We start from the raw sequence: 17582 nt of genomic DNA on the forward strand, positions 1-17582 counted from the left end.
AAATTTAAGCATCATAAATCAAATTGCCATTGACACCATGGACAAGATTCCGTAATTTTTCCCTGATTTCCCTACCTATAACAACCCTGATCATTGTAATTTCTTACATGGGCAGTAAAGGGCTATATTCAATTTTCTCAAATTATATCCAAAACTTCTTGCAATTACATTTAATACTTGAAGGCACCTCGTCAGTCTCACCAGTCACATATTATTTCTTCAAAATGAGACATTAGAGCTCAGTCAAGACATATCCCAGGCAATCAGGTAATAAATAAGTGACAAATTAAGAGACTGACCAAGATAATTATTGGGCATCAGACATGATGCTGATGAAAATCAGTATATTGACATTATCAGCAAATTTATTCCAATGCACCAATCATTATTTAATTTTCGGTAGAAAAAATATTTATCGTCATTTAAAAGGCAAAATGGTAAAGTATACAAATTCTAGTACAGTGAGCATTTTTCATCCACAGATTGTAAAATTAAATGAAGCCTAAGCCTTTTATGGTAGCTTAACTAGAAATATTGGGATAAACTGAAACTTAAGGAAATGGAATTTTTAAAAGACATAAACAAAATCATAAGTGGTGCAACTCTCAAATTTAAATGGGATAACAAAAAGTTTACCAAGAAAAATAATAAGAGAATATAAACCATATTATAACCAAGGAGATTAAAGTCAAGTACAATAACATTTATTAGTAAAACTCAACATACGATTTCAGAACAATAGGTCTTAAGCAAGATGGCCATACACAACATCTGAGAGATGAATTAGGGGGCAATTTATAAAGAAAGCAATGAGGTATAAAATTATCTTCACGCATACAAATCGTAAAGCAGAACCAAAGTTTAAAGCAGTTACTTAATATAGTATATTTGAGTCAAATACCTGTTACATTTTGAAGATTGATCAATGTTGGACCACATTCACATGCCAACATTTACTATCCACATATCACTTATTATTCATTCATTGAGTTTTCACATTAACAATTACCAAATCTTCAAATATTATTGACATTTACTCCACAAAATTTCAATTTAGAAATCATAGCAAGTATCTTCAAAGGGACTGACTGACTTCACTTGAGTACATAATGACTGAACTGAAAGGGACTTCATTTAATTTTTCAGATTATACTGATCCTCAATTAATCTTGCACTATTTCAGAGGCTGAAAAAAATCCAAAAATTATTATATTCACACTGAAGGTAAAAATAACCCCCCCTTTCCTTCATCCTAGTTTCTCTTACAAAATAACATCATATTTGATAGTTTTTTTCTGCTTATGAATTATGCTGAAGAACACAATGACACTTAAGAATAATTTTTTCCTCACTCCAATAATTGAGTAAACAATAACATCCGTCAGTAAAAGTGAGCTGATAAACAGAAATAATTATTACAACCACTTGATAAAACATAATTCACCTCAGGGTCAACCTTATGGAAAGAGGATGGATTGCAAGTCAAACTACAGATCCATATAATATAAATTACGGCAAGAGAAAATATTAACTTGCAAAAAACATTTGCCTTACACTCAGAATGGCCACTAAAACATAGCCCACTAATTTCACCCCACACAGGCTTTCCTAAGAGACACTTACAAAGGTCATAAAGCCAAGACAACCAACCAATTATATTGCTGAATAGGCATAATCAAACATAGCTCAAAACTTAGCCATAATATGATGGCTTGCAAAACCTAACTGACCATTGATAAAGAAAAAGGCATACATCTGAATGATATAAAAGGCTGGAAGACAAATTCACCCCTTCGCTGGAGATATTTCCCACTGTGAGTGTAGCAAAACCATCATGGAAATCAATTTTTCAAATAGGTAAAGTATGGTTCTAGCAAATATTCTGAAAATAACATTATGCATAACATATTCTGAAAATAACATAAGTATCTTGAATTGTTACAAAATATACCTTCCTTTTTTATGCACCTAATTATCCCTTTCCCTAAGGCAGGCGTGCACTAGTGCGACCACGACAGATCTCTGTCGCACACCTTCCGACCAGAGCACGACCACGATCACGATAGCAAAACACATTCACCACTTGCTCAATCGGTATGGTCGGGTCAGAGTGAAGTCGGAGTCAGTGTGTGCTGCGCCATAAGAATGTGTGTAATTTCTGGCCGCAACGACTGCTGAGTTGGGGACGACCAAATTCAAAAATTTTGGTTGGACGACTCGGCTCCGACCAACGAGTCGGACTTGGCCTAGTGCACATCGCTCTATTTGCTGCAATGCTAACACTGGTCGTGATCGCGCTAGTGCGTGCCTGCCCTGAGAAACTCATTTGTTGATGATATGCCATTATTCATGGCCCTACTTGGAAAAGATCGTCATTTTCTATTGCAGGTTAAGGGGTCAATGGTTTACCATGCATTAAGTCCTACTCACAAGCAAAACTTCATACAGATAATTTCTTACGGTATTTTCAATAGTTAACTATCAGTAAAATGAATGATATTTACCTGTCTAGTTCCATCAGTGGTGACGTGATGTGGATGGCGTGGTGGCTTCAATTTAGGAATGTTTTCTTTCCTGGAATTCAGTTGCTCCTACAAAAAAAATACAGTTGCAATACTTAAAAAACTTACGTAGTAGTACACACGTAAAATCAAAACAATGTCAGTTTTTTATAGGTAAACTTTTCTCTGGATTCCCAACGGGTTAAATACTCCATTTTAGCCAATGTTTCAAGGTATATTTTTCTGGTCAATGTTTATTGTTCCTGCACGTTTTGTAGAAGTTATATGAAATAATTTATCGCATTTGTTTCTGCAGACAAAAACGGTGGAGGGTGGTAGAACGATCCTTCCTGAAAGGACTTTTCCTTTCATCCAATGAAATATCTTCATTTTTTACACTAAAAAGTGTGCTAATTATTCATGAAAATGTCATTGAAATAGCTGTTGTTTCACAAAAAGTTCTATTTGGATTATTACCCTCACGCCGTCATTGAAATAATACATGTAAGTGTTACCACAGCACTGATATACAAACGATTTGAATCAATATTGGAAATACATACGTATAAGAAAAGGTATTAACTTGATATTATTTCACAAAAAAATTTAACACAGATATTATGCTGACGTCACTTCAGTAAAACAAAAGCAAGCCGCAAGCCTATTAATATAACACGCATGGGTAGGGACATGCAAAAGGTGGGGTTATTTTATCGACAAAAGTGGTGATATATTTTTACAAAAGCGATGTTATTTTGCCCAGAAATCAGTGTTATTTTAACGTCAAAATAACTGATGCTGATTGAGATCCATGCTTTCAGTGGCTCACCCATTGCCCAAAATTTAGGATAATATTGACCAGGATAATTTAAGCAATAATAAACATGGATTTTGGCTGAATTCACCTATTTTATATATTTTATCCTTCGTGCTTCCTTATATCCAACTTATATAGAGAGAGAAATTACTTTTAAATGTCTGTAATTTCAACAATACAATTCTTAAGATATTTTGTTAGGATCGTAGTCCTTCCTTTCACAGCTTTGCACTGCAGCCTTCAACACTAATTAAGAAGGGATATACCCTTTTGAGCTTTGAATCAGCATAACCAACCTTCCGAGCACTTGACATTCTTGATTCTGAATCTACCACAGAAATACTCTGCTTTAGCCTTAAGCATAGGCCCATTCTCAGGAGTTCCTGCTTATCAAAGTTGGCAAAACCACCTGAACAAGGATTCTTCCTACTCTTCTTGATCTGCATTCCTCATGCACTTTTGCTGTAATGGTTTGCCCTCCTGCACCATTGCAGACCTATTTTTTTTACAGTGAAGAGCGAAGACGAAGATAAACTATTTCTCCTGGTCACTTCACTATTTGAAAATACAGCACTCTTGTATTGCTCTATTATTTTCATTTTCTCGCTAAGACTACATGCTCCATTTTTTTGTTATGGTGTCTATCTTTCAAAAGCTCTCACATAACTCGGAGGTGTGCGGGTGCGCTGTCAACTGCTATCTACCGCCAAAAGAACAAAAGAGTCAGCATTCGCATATATTAATGCCACAGTATTATCACCAAAATGAACTACTTATTCAACAAATGACAATTTACCACATGAATATGAGATTGAGCACTCTATGTTAACTTCATTTCTAACAGATCACCAGCAATTACAGAAATTAGGGACTCTTGGTGTACATTTTCCAGCGATGAAAACTCTCGCTATGATGAGTGTCAACACCAAAAGGGCCTCATAAAAACATATTTATTTACATCTAATCATAAGGTCAATTGATGGTGCATCTGCAATTTCTCGCAATTGGTAGGGTCTCGCAGAAGCCTATCCTCGTTTCAATATGGTTCCACTGTATCTGTTACAATTTAATATCACTACAAAGCTTGGATGCTACCTGATGTTGATGCCTTCCCCAATGAATGGTTTGATTCCCATTTATTTTTTTTGTTACTACATAATAAAGCGCTGTTGTCTCATTTCATATTCGAGGCTACTAAAAAATAAATAAGAATTACGATAAATTCCAAAGGAAATTTTATGCACGAAAAACTTGAACAAAAATTACAACAAGGATTAAAGAGAAAGGTGCTATACTTCAAACAGGCTAACAAAAGTCAAGTCATAAACATATAGAATGAATGCTCTCTAGAGATCCATAGGACCTCAGAAGCAAGAATCATTAGAAGCACAACCATCAAATAAAAACTAACTACTTATGGAAATTAAAAAACAGTACCTTTAAGTCTTCCATTTGAGCCTTCATGTCAAGCATTGCCTTCTGCACATCTTCCAAACAAGCCTTTATATTTCCCTCTGTTACAGACAATTTTGCCACGATGGATTCTTCAATGATTTTTGGCAAATTATCAAGGGTCATTCTAAGCTCTTCATCCAACTGGAAAGGGCCTTGATTGTTTTCCTGAAAAAGATATGATGACCAAGGGAAATGTTAATTTCAGTTAGCATATAGATTTTTTCCAGAACTTTTAACATGCATCATTTTCACAAAAACCTAGAGTAACTTGCAGGGCACTTTCATCCCATCCAGAGAACTCTACCATCCTTCCCTTCCAGAAAGCCAAGGATTATCTGCACCATAAGGAAGCCCATTGGCATATTTTGGAATCTGAAGGATATGACCCTGACAGATTATTCTCCAGAAGTCAGGCTTTATCTTTAGGCGGCCTGGAAATTCCACACTCTAACGGAACAGGTTTGGAAAATGGCAATGAATTGAGGTACAGGGATCTTGACAGGATAAGCACAACAAATCCCCCATGGTTAGGAATTACAGTAAATGCCAGTTATAATGCGCTCCACTTCACTGCAGTTTCAGATGTACCAATACTTTATTTGAATCTTGGAAATCACTCATTTTGGATCGTACATCAAGAATTGTGGCAAAACTGAATAATAGTTCTTTTTCCAGAAATTCATACCAACTTTTACTGGAAAAGAGCAAATCATTGATGAAACCTTGTAAAAGACTACACGAAAACTTCTTAGTTTTTAGGAAATTAATAATGCTATTCACAAAGGACAACTTAAGAAACTATGACTGCACTTCCACTAGCAAGAAATATTCTCCCTTTGAAAAATCCAGAACATCAATCAAATGCTTGATAGCATCGCACTGTGGTGGAGTTATGTCTACATTAAACTCAGGTTAGAGGCAGCTAATGTTATGGCTTGCTTCTGTTGCAGAAGATGCCTCATCACTTGAAAAAGGGAATTCTATCTTGCGGGTTAATCCTGGACGAGCATAGAATGAGAAGCGGTGAAAATAATTTTTTGAATGTTGGTGTATTGATGCATTAGGCCAGGGGTACAAGAGTATGCCTTTTATTTAATATTATTTTAAGGAAATTTCAATCCTTTATCAACTTTAATACGTCACTGCAGAGCTGTCGTTCGGCATAAAGAAACAAAATTGACGCCAGGGGAAGCCCGCATCCTTGCAGTCTTCGAATTCGTGATGATCTTTCCGATGAGTGGAACGGTTAGGGAACAGTAGCTCAATGCATAACGGAAGGTACCCCAAAGAGTCGATATTTTTTCCTGCCATTTTACATTTTTTTAGGGGTTTCGTGGTGGATATGGGATTTTCGGATAAGATCATTTTCTGTTCCCCACGTCAAACGATATCTTTTTAGCACTCTAATCCGTGAATTTGATGTAGTTCGTCAACTTGCCTAAAACGGCGCTGCATGCACTAATATAAAACTTTCCCCCCTCCGAAATGTAACGTTGTCTCTAAAATGAAACTTTAAAATGAAAAATATTTCCTCCACCATTGAGTGACTTAATTCTCTTCCTTCCCAATCAGGGTTCCCACTCTACCTGAACAATGAAATTCACGGCTTTTTCCAGGTTTTCACGGTTATTTTTCACGTTTTCACGGTTTTTTTTTAAGGTTTTCACGGTCTCAATTTTGCTAAATTCACGGTCCGTTAATAAGCCAACAATAAGAAAATCACTGGCCGTATATCAACAGAAAATTAACGTACGCGAAAAACGCCGTGAATGTTAACGCCGCAATGAAAAGTGATATCTGTTATGACGTGATCTATCGTTTCCAAAATTCAGGGCCGACTGAAGGACCAGCCCAACCGCGCTCTTGCCCGGATGCCGAATACCCTTCGGACCTTCTTCCGTCCGGACACTCGAGGTCCTTTTTTAATTCCTCGCTGACAATGAGAGATTGTTTTTTGCGCACGTTGTTATTACTGCACAGTAACCGAATTTCCCCCACCCCAATATTTCTTATTTAACGGAAAATATTTTATTTAAATTGTTTATAGAATATAATAAAGTGATTCTTTCTTATTCAGCGGAAAATATTTTATGAAAATTGTTAATAGAACATAATAAATCGAAAAACGATTTCATACACCGTATTAGCACGAATCTAAGACTAACACGATTCTAAGACTACCCTCCTTTTTTGGAACTCCACTAGGGGACAATTTTTCTTTATTAATAACGATACGATTATAAAATGAATGCGGAAAAACGATCAATGCTTAATTTTTTTTGCTAGATTGCCTATGTCCCAGGAAACGCAGGATTTTGGCGAGTAATTATGAAATTCATTAAAGGTTTCAAAACAATATTTTAGATAATAACAGGAATAGTAGTACTTTATCAAGACACATACGTCATATTGTTGATTCGACCCATATCTCTTTCAAAATTCTGAATGTTTGCTCTCCACTCGGCATTTACACTGCTATTATGGATTTCAGTCAGATGTAAAAATTCTTATCCATCAAACACCATTTCCAGTACACGTATTCACGAGAGCAATGTGCATGCTGTGCCTAAAACAACCGCATTCGCCGGTGCAGTGACTGGTTGTGAGATGGATCACGAAGGCCAAAAATAGTCAATTACTTGAATTGTTCCTGTCTAATGAATATATTTTTAATACAATTGAGGTAGTGTGTAAAGCGTGAACAATGTTGCGTTAATCGTCAGCGGCACGCCCACCTGGATCTTCGCCTTCATATCTCTACTTGTTTTCTCCAGGTAGCTCACTCTACCCCCACCCCTACCGTCATGTGCTAGCGGACAACCCAAGGCGCTCTGCAATATTCACGCGCATCTAGCCCGGATTCTTTTCTTCATGTTCAATTATTTTCAGTCCATCTCTTAAAGTTCTCAATAGTTTCTTCGGAGGGACCATGGTCGGAAGACGACTAAAATTAAACTAGTGAAAATGACTTTATTAAACCCACATGGAAAACACTCGGTGGTTCGAAGTCCAGCCACCCCGGAAAGTAGGGAACCACTCGTACGAGGTTAAGTTCGGAACTGATGCTATCGCGTACGGGGGTACGCAGAGCACACTGCAGAGGGCGAAGCGTGACCATAGGACAGCGCCATGAAATTTTTTACCCTAAAGATGCCCATTCTTTTCTAATTAGCGTAGCGCCAGATGATCAGATGAATTCGGATTGTTAGTAGGGAGAAACAAAAATCCTGAGAAGATATCCCTTCGTCAGTAACTCTGACAAGAGAGACTTATAGTATAGCTCGTAAATTGATAACTGATAACAACCTGATATCATGTTTTCGGAACAAAATGCCGAATTAACTGCCGTAAGCTCAGCTACGAGGATATCGCGTTTCGCCAAAAATCACCATCGTATTTTTCCATCTATTTCCTTGCTTAAAATACGTCATGTGTGATCTCGTTTTTTTTAACGTGCAAATTACTAACATTTCAATCTAATAAAAGCATAATTGCAATTACTGAATATCATTGTTAGATACCTTTTGGGCTAATAGGTGATTCATGCAGCAGTTGACCTCCATAAACTGGGAACTTCGAAGCAGTTAGGCTGAAAAAGGTCAGTTGGTGAGAAGAGGGGGGAGCGCGAAACACGTTTCTATTGTTCTTGTGTAACTCGATATTTTTTTCGAAGCTAAGGTCTTCGTAATAAGATCCCTGCGCGAGCTGGGACCTGTTTTTATTTTGAAGAAGAGGAAAGCGTCAGAAGGGGGGAGGCGAATGGTGAATGGAGGGGGATAAAGGTTCTTGGGAAATGCGCTAATGTTACTTTCCCACGGCACTGAGCTTCTCCCAATGGTAGTTCCATCTCTTGGAGAGGATTCCAACTACGTGCTTGTCGTTATTAGCCATAAATGACACATTGTATTTATTTCGTCTCATTTTCGTCAAACGATGGATGCGGGAAAATTCTGCGTCGGAACCGCGATCTTCAAACGATCAATGCGAGAAACGATACTTCGGGGAACGATAGATGCGGGAAAAAATTAAATTGTCTATAAGGAACTTTATTTGGGACCAGAAACGGCGAACGATCAATGCGGGAACGATAGATCGAGGTTCCACCGTATAACTTTCTTTTGAAAGCGGCAGTGTAATGACTTCTTTTCTCTGCTATTGTAATACTCTGAAACCAAAACTGAATCGATCTCTCTAATCAGAGGCAAATCATGTTCCCTTCTTACCGTTGCTCTGGGAAAAATGGAACGACTATGTAGCATAATTAATCGTAGAGGGCGTAACTTGGTGGAAATCCATAATATCACGAATACAAGGATCAAGGTAATAGCAAAGTTCTTGATCCTTGTATTCGTGAGACTATGTAGCAGTTTATATCGCGACGGCATTGAGGCTTTAACGACACAAACAAACAGCATTACCTTAGATAGCACAAAGCGGAGGAACTGGATCACCACCGACAGTAAATAACTCCACACAAACTTTCCGGTTGCGACGTAAAACTGGCAAGTTCCAGGTCGACGCATGCGACAATCGTGTAATGCTGTGTTGCCATAAGCGGAAATCTTCTCTCGTTTTCAGGGCCGCAATGCGCGAGAATTAGTAACGTCACGCCGAAAGCTCGCTGTCACCCGGTTCAAACGCAGGGAGCGTAGTGTCCACAGCGCATGGCAGGTTGTCAAGGCTAGCGGTCTTCCAGTAATAGGATTGAGGGTGTTGAATAAACGTTCAAATTTTTCGACACAATGGCCATCTAGATTTAGCTTCGAAAGTGGTCGCTGCAGCCAGTGGGAAGGCTAATTGGGTGGAAGGGGGACTAAGCAGTGACCGAGGGAGGGGAAACCAAGCCATTTGAGGAAAGTAAACAAGCTGATGAGAAGTGGTGTCATATTTCAGGAGGGGGAGAGAAAAGGCCTGCGCTGGGGAAAGATGTTTTTTTCTTCAGGCAACATTCGTTCCCACGCTTTTCTGACCCATGCGACCGCATGCGACGATGCTCGCCACAATGAATAGAAGTGCGCTAGCTACGAACGAAGATGAAAATTTCTGGGAAGGTATTATTATCAAGATTGAGATATTTTTAAGGTTTTAAGACGAAATTCACGGCTATTTCCCGGTTTTTTCACGGTAGAGGAAATTCACGGCTAATTCACGGTTTTAAGGTTTTCACGGTTGAGTGGGAACCCTGCCAATGCTTCCAAACTGTTGATTGAAAAGTGGTGTCACGAGGTCGCATATTTATCGGCAAGAACGCTGAAATTGTAGCAATGTCATGGTGTAGCAGCATTTTCTTGTATGATTCAATTATGTTGGCTTTATGTAGGATTGTAAGAAATGCCCTATGCCACCTTCCTCACATGTTAAACTATGAAGTATTGTGGAAGCAATGTTTACGAGTATGCTGGTAAATAGCGAAACTGTGTCAGCCACAATATTTTTACTGAACTCCTACTTCTCCTCGCTTCGTACCGAAGTTTTTAAGGTGAACACTTTCCCTCCAAAGTTATACTATCATTTATTATTTCACACTTTGATGCACCACAGTCAGAAGCACTGATATTTTTGCTGCTTTTGTCGGAATAACTAGTTTTGTTGACAAATTTTTTACCTCAGTTCAGATAAACGAATTTCATTTGCTCCTGGGGATTGAGTCAGATGTTTGTAATTTCAAAGCATTTCCTCCAATTCCCCAAGTGCCTATATAAGACGGCCAAATTTATGCATCGCTACTTCTGACCTGAAGACACCAGCAGGATGGCTGGAGAAACTGTCGTCACCTATGGACAACTCAATGCGGAGGAACGCCCGAAAGCCAAGACTCATATGGAGACACACTGTGGAAACCTTAGATCCAACCTTAAAGTATTGACATTTACCATATTTCTCCGAATACAGTCCCCCTCTGAATATAGTTCCCCCCCCCCCCTAATTTTGAGGCTTCAGTTTCGGGAAAAGTTAAAAAAAAGTGTTTTAATACAGTCCCCCCCTCTACTTTTACCACAGGCATTTTTGGAAAAAAAGGGGGACTATATTCAGACATATATGGTAAATCCATTCCAAGTCTGAGATGAGAATGTCTTTAATCAACAGAGGACCTTTAAAGAATTTAGTGTTTTCCATATGTCCGATGAATTCACTATTTCCCCCCTCCTTAAACCCCAAACCTGGTTTCATACACCTTATCTCTTCTCCTGCCACCAAAAAGCCACTTACTATCTACTTCCCCCCACTACTTGTCCCCACAGTAACTATCCCCAGCATCACTATTTAAGACACATAACCATACTCTAGAAGCAATCTTTTCTGTTAGCATGAGGCCGCATCACAAAAGCCTAAGTTGGGATGAATTGGTTTCACAAAATAAATTATGGTAAAATTGCAAATTTTTCTTTTTCTTAATACGTTCCATTAACACTCCACAGCACATTCTAATGTGTTTTTAATTTCTTTCTCATAGAGCATTAAAATCTGTATTATTTACTAAATTAATGACTAAAATAATTACTTACATTATTCTGCTTCATGTCACGAGCAAGATTCCTGCTTACGCTAGATTGAGTACGGCTTGGTGTTCCTCTTCTTACTGGCGTGCTAGTAGATTCCATAGGTGTACCATTTCGGCTACCAGACATCCACCAGTTCCTGTCCTGCTGCCATTCTCTTTCAAGACGAGACTCTCTCAAGGATTCATCTTTACTAACACCAGGACTGGATTTCTCTGTCAAAATTAATATTGATTCAATTTAAATTGCTCAATGAGCATAGGGAAACAGTAATTTTAAGAGGTTGAATGATAAATTTCCATTAAATACTTGTCTGTTGTCATGGTTTGCGTCAAAAACCATAATAACAGACGTCAATCAAAAAATTGATTAAGAAATTTGACCTCATATACATGCAAAAAATTGAAAAGGACTAAAGATAGAACTTTGTGGGTTTCAATCTGCAGTATCATAGTCAACCACTTTCCAAAACTGAAAATTTTCTCAACATTCGCAATCACTACGTAGAAGGTAATATAAGCAACAGTAAAAAAATTTAATCGAAATCTTTGCATTAATAGTTCTAAGATGCAGAAGTAAGCCATGAACAATAGGTCTTTCACAAATCCTAAAAACTGGAAGTGTAAAAAGTTAAACCACAACTAACCGTCCTCTTTCCAAGATGACAAATTCAGCCGATCCATTTGAGAATCCAGGTCCTCCAATGCATTAGATAGTCCAAGGGATAGAGGGTGACTCTTATCTATGGCTGAAAAGAAAAAATCATTCCATGAGTAAAATTTATAAAATGAATTTTCAAATTGCATGGGTTTCCAAGAAATTCCATCAGGGTACTTATACTTTAAATCCATAATGCGAACATAGCAGCACAATATTTAACTCTTTACACTGAAATTAAGACTCTAGCTCGTCATGAACTTCCAAAGCAAAATCCCGTAATGACGAGTGTAACAATAGAAAGAGCCATAGAAAAAATAAATAGCGGATAGGAGCATGATATTCAGAAAATAAATTGAAGTGGAAGAGGTTAAGTAAATCCAGACGAAATCGGGAAAGATCTAATTCCCAAAAATAGTTGAAGACACAAGAATTTAATCCCTCCATAACATAGTTATAGCTGTCAAAATTTGAAGTCCTCAGCAGAATATCCTGACCAGCTGATACCATTACTTTTTACATCTTCCTTCGACCTTTTTTTACCACATTTAAGAGTTTCTACACATTCCACTTTGAATTTGCAACATCAAAGGAATTTGCCATAGGTAAGCTACACTTCACCATACCAATTAGCTGGGTGGTAATATTTTTACCTCTTTTCAGGTTCCCTACACATGAAACTTAGAATACACAGAGCCAAGACAATTTACCATAGGTTACCCAAAAGTCACAACACCCACAAGCTAGGCAGCTACTGACTGATCTTTGTAATGGCCGATATATTGGTTATATCTCATGGTACTTTGTTAACTATCAATAAATATTAGATAGAATAAGTTTTATAAATAATTTCAAGTCTGCAATTTGATTCTTCAAAATTTTCAGTGAGAAATAGCTGAACATGATTTTAATATAAGACACGGTCTCAGGCGTTTCTTTGTGGAATTGCTTCATCATAGAATAAAATAAAATAAAATTACTTCGTTTTATTCCACACTTTATTTTAAATAGCACAACCTGGGTTTCGGTATCTAATGCTATCATCAGGTCGCATTAGATGCTGAGACCATGGTCGTGCTATTTAAAATAAAGTGTAGAATAAAACAAAGTAATTTTATTTTATTTTATTTTACTCTAAGAACATGATTTTCACAACCTGAGCATAAATTTGTGATCTTTGCACCTCTTTCCCTATGATTTTTACACAGCTTTCCCTCAAGTTTATGCACCACTTTTCAGGGACCCTACTTTAAAGAGATCATTAGTGATTGACAGAGTTAATCCTTAATAGATGTGAAAAAAATTATTGTTTAATTCAGGATTAAGAATCATCACAAGCAAAATAGCAAAAACAAAAAAAAATTACCATTCAACCTCATCCGTTCTTCAGTTAGATGGAGACATTCCTTGGCCTTTGTGAGAAGAGCAACTTGATGGGACCTCATCTCCGGAGTAATATCTTCTTTATGGTGTCCATTCACTTCTTTACTGGCCATTTTTTTGTAGATCTAATATCATGGATCCAATGAAAAGAAAAACAATTTAATTCATGATTTATCAAACAAATGTCAACATCCACAATAATTACCACTGGAAAAATCTCCTGGAATGGGAATTAAACCATCAACCTGTAGATTTCCGGGCCTCTGTACAGACCACAACCAGGGGCGGATTTACGGGAGGAGGGGCAGAGAGGTCATGACTGCCCCCCAAATTTCATCAAAATTTTTATTAGCTGAATAGTTTTTGTAATCTTGTAAATAAGTGTATATTTTAAATGCATGGCTACAAGTCCCAAACGTGAGAGAAATCTGAGATACAATTATCGCATGGAGAAGCACTCCCTGAAGTAAAAATGCCTCTCTCCATGGGGGTTTTCCACACTCTACTGACCCAGGTCATGAGCCTCCCCCCCCAAATTTGATGCTGAATCTGCCCCTGACCACAACACTAAACAGGTTCCTTGATCCTCATGGCAATTTAAAAAGGTTCACAGTGCAAATTTTAGGCTGCTCCAGTCCATCTACGATGGAAATGCAAGGAAATATGGGCCTTGCAAAGCAAATACCAATGGTGAACCTCACAACTGCCCTAATGTTGCACATGATGGCGTGATGTACTTCTAACCTTCCACTTAAACAGCAATGAAATTCATAATAATTGCTGTGGAAAAAAATTTTCCTGAACCCGGAATCGCATCATGAAACTTTTCAAAAGCAATTACGGTAAATTTCACAGCCGTTAACACAGTAGTTTAGACATGTGTCACAAATTTCAGAATCTTTAAATCATAATGTATCTCTATTTCACTTTGAATTTATTTAATCATAAAATTAGTTTGAAAAAAAGGCGTGCGCAAAGAGCCCATCCTTATTCAGATTAAACATTAATTAGATCTGCCAATGACAGACTTATCAAGTTCAACCAAACTCTTTCCAATCCTACTTTCCCATCTCAAAAAATAACTAGTATGTTCATAGATTAGGCCAGTAAGCTGTACAGAAATTATGACTAACATGATAAAAAAATAAAATGCAGAAAAAATCTCACCAAAGCTTGATTGAATGATGCCTCAGGAGCCTTTAACTGCTGAAAAGCACTTATTGCTGCTTCATCTTGACCATCTGCCATCATCTTCAATGCCATTGCAAGATGGGCCTCTTCAAGCAAACTACTCACATCACTATTGGACAAAGGCCGGCTAGACATAATAAAAACGACAAAAATTAGAAATTAGAGGACTCTCAAACGAAAACACTTCCAAAATGAATTAAAACAGCTTTATGTAAGTCCACAGTGTCTGATTTTATTTTGGGAAAGGTTGGTGTATTGTTAACCTAAGACTAACGCAGGTGAAGTATCAGGAACTTCATTAGTAGGAGTTCAACCAATGAGTACCAATATTTGTTACTTTGCCCTCATCCAAGAGGAAAGTCTGGAGTAACCTCTCCACCCAATCAAAATATATCTAATACCCAGAAGTTGAAACCTTTTGGGAATTATACATTTGCGAGTCCAAGAAGCTTCAAGAACGTCAAAAAATTGCCATGCCATAATAGGAATAGCAAAACTGGATGGGAATTTTATTTAATGAGTGGCTCACAGCACTTGATGCAATCATGTGAGTTAAATATAGAAGAATTCTTCTTTTCCTCAATGGCTGCACTGCTCAGAAAACATTGGATTTGAAACTGAAGAACGTGAAGTCCTTCATTTTCTCCCTAATTGCACGAGTAAAGTGCAACCACTTGATCAGGGCGTTACTTTTCTCATCAAGAGGGCATATAAAAGGCAACTAGTTGACTATCTTCTAACTTGATTAGGAAACACTGAAGACATCAAGCCACTGAAGAGGAACATCCTGAAAGCCATGTGAGGTGAATGGGGTGAATTCCCTCTCAATTATTAAACAATGAAGGGGTATCTTTCCCAGATTATGCCAGTATTGAAAAGGATATCTCTGTACTTGCTAACGATGAGGATCCCAAATTTTGGCTCAGACGCAGGATGAGAGCATTGAAGAGAGAGAAGATCCCAAAAACTGTGTTGTGCAGCCAGGTTGGAAAGAATGCAATGCATGTTAATGCATGGAGGATGCAATAGATGTTTTGGAGTGAAGATTTTAACATCAGAAAACAGAGTACAGAATTAGAAGATTCTGCAGCAAGTTGAGCGAGCAGCAAGCAAAGAAATGAAAAGGATGAGACAGATGACTAAGGATAACTGTTTTCAATAGAATAATTTTGAATTAAAATAACTTAAAAAACAGCTATGCTTCTTATTTATAAATAAAAATGCTTTAAACCTACGTAATTTTTTGAAACTTTTCTCCACTTCCTCTACAGAATTGTACTAATTTTTACGCAATATGGAATGTTGCGGCCAAGATAAGTCACAAGAGAGCTGACTCTATGAAAGGCTGGGATGGTAGATGGTCCTGTATTTATATTTGTGAAGAGGTAAGAGAAGAAGGGATAAATCAAAAATCAGATTACTTATTACCAGAAGTTTTTTACTTCTTCTGAGTTTGTGCCTGACCAGTTGGGCTATTTGAAGAGCGGCAGACCACTGGGCCATTTTTATGTGCTTTGATTTGTGATGTTTTATGAGAAAACACACACACACGATCTTTTGGTTAGGGGTAAGGGGAGTCATTGACGAGAGAAATGGGCAAAGGAAGTCTCCCCGAAGGAATGAGGGAAGGTGTGTAAGAAAATTGTGAATTGGGTGCAATAAGTCCTTTTACCACTTAAAAATTACTCTACAATGATTCTACGCCCATACGATAACACAAGGAGGCAGACAGAAGTGAGTGCTAAAACTAGGGATGGACAGATCCATGATTTTTTTGAACCTGGATCCGGATTGGATACTAGATTTCAGCTGTCAGATCTCAGGATATTTTGCATCCAAATGCATTTTTAATTGCCAGCAATAAAATGAAGTAATTATTCGAGTTTCTTCTGGGTAAATGGGATCAAAGGAATGCTATTTAGATTTTTGTACATATTTTAATATTTTACTGATAAAAAAATCATTTTCATAAGCTTTCAAGTTATTAGTTAAAAACACTAAGATCTTTTCACACTCAGGATCTAAACTGTTACCCTAACGTTTGGAAATGAAAATAGGTTTCAATCTTCGAATAAACCATTGACTGAATTCAAGTTTCCTCGCACACGTTTCCACCGAATTTTGTCCCTTCCTCATCGCATACTTGTGTTTCACCTGCGAATCCTTCGTTTGTGGTTAGGTAGATTTTTCACTTCCTCGCAATAGTTATGCACTAGTGCATACACATGGTTTTCCTTATTCCAATAAAAATGTTTCTACACAGTGAAAGACATTTTCATCAATACATCTTAAAATTTAATTGCAATTGTGCAATCTGCAACACAATTAACAATGTTTAGAACAACATTAACGTCATGTGCGACAAGTTGTGGGAAAAGAATGAGATGACAACTCAGCAATAGGAAGGGGTGGGTGTCAGAAGCATGTTAAGGATAGGTGGAGTTAAGGAGCGTGCTCCCTCTGTCTTTCGAGCAGCAAGGCTAAGAATAAGGGAGTCAAGGACAAACATGTCAGATCTTGCTATTTTGTGACGTTGTTGCCTTCAAAGCGAAGCCCAGCGAGCTATGTGATGTATACAGTAGGCACATCAAGGCCCTTTTCTTCTTGTTTGACGGAGCTGATGCCACGCTTCTTTCTTTAAATTGTGCTGTTTGGACAATGTTGAATATTGGTATAGTCTTGCTATAACTAAAAAACTTTGTTTCAATCAATTAGAGCTTAAAAAACCTAAATATGCTAGAAATGCGACTCATTTGATCTCATTCTTTTTTGAATCTCGTGCATGTCACCCAAATGCTGAAAACTATTGAGACATCTTCGTGTCCAGTAAGTCACTCACCAAGCATTTGTTCTCCAGAAACGGAGAATTGAAGCAGGTAGGATGAAAAAGGTCAGTGGGTGAGATGGGGTAGAAACACATTCTCATTGTTCTCGCTAGCTTGTAGCTTGATATTTTCTTACAAAGATAATGATCGAGAGAATGGACTGTGTGGTTTCCGAAAGGAAAAAAAATATCAGAGGCATGGGTTGATGGAGGGCCGAGGGTGTTATTTTTAATCTGCGACTCATTTATTTTTG

General features: G+C 37.6%; 1 protein-coding gene across 1 annotated transcript in view; it reads right to left on the reverse strand.

The window, feature by feature from the left end:
• The window catches only part of LOC124160245 (RANBP2-like and GRIP domain-containing protein 5/6), a 101326-nt gene that overhangs the window by 54293 nt on the left and 29451 nt on the right, over positions 1 to 17582 (reverse strand). Inside the window, exons 12-17 of the mRNA XM_046536059.1 lie at positions 14481 to 14631; positions 13297 to 13438; positions 11920 to 12021; positions 11280 to 11488; positions 4756 to 4938; positions 2505 to 2591 (exon numbers count right to left, since the gene is read on the reverse strand). Coding sequence (XP_046392015.1) covers positions 2505 to 2591; positions 4756 to 4938; positions 11280 to 11488; positions 11920 to 12021; positions 13297 to 13438; positions 14481 to 14631 — 874 coding nt within the window. The remainder of the gene's footprint in view (positions 1 to 2504; positions 2592 to 4755; positions 4939 to 11279; positions 11489 to 11919; positions 12022 to 13296; positions 13439 to 14480; positions 14632 to 17582) is intronic.

Source organism: Ischnura elegans, chromosome 6, assembly GCF_921293095.1.
Source record: "Ischnura elegans chromosome 6, ioIscEleg1.1, whole genome shotgun sequence".
Classification (NCBI taxonomy): Eukaryota; Metazoa; Arthropoda; class Insecta; order Odonata; family Coenagrionidae; genus Ischnura; species Ischnura elegans.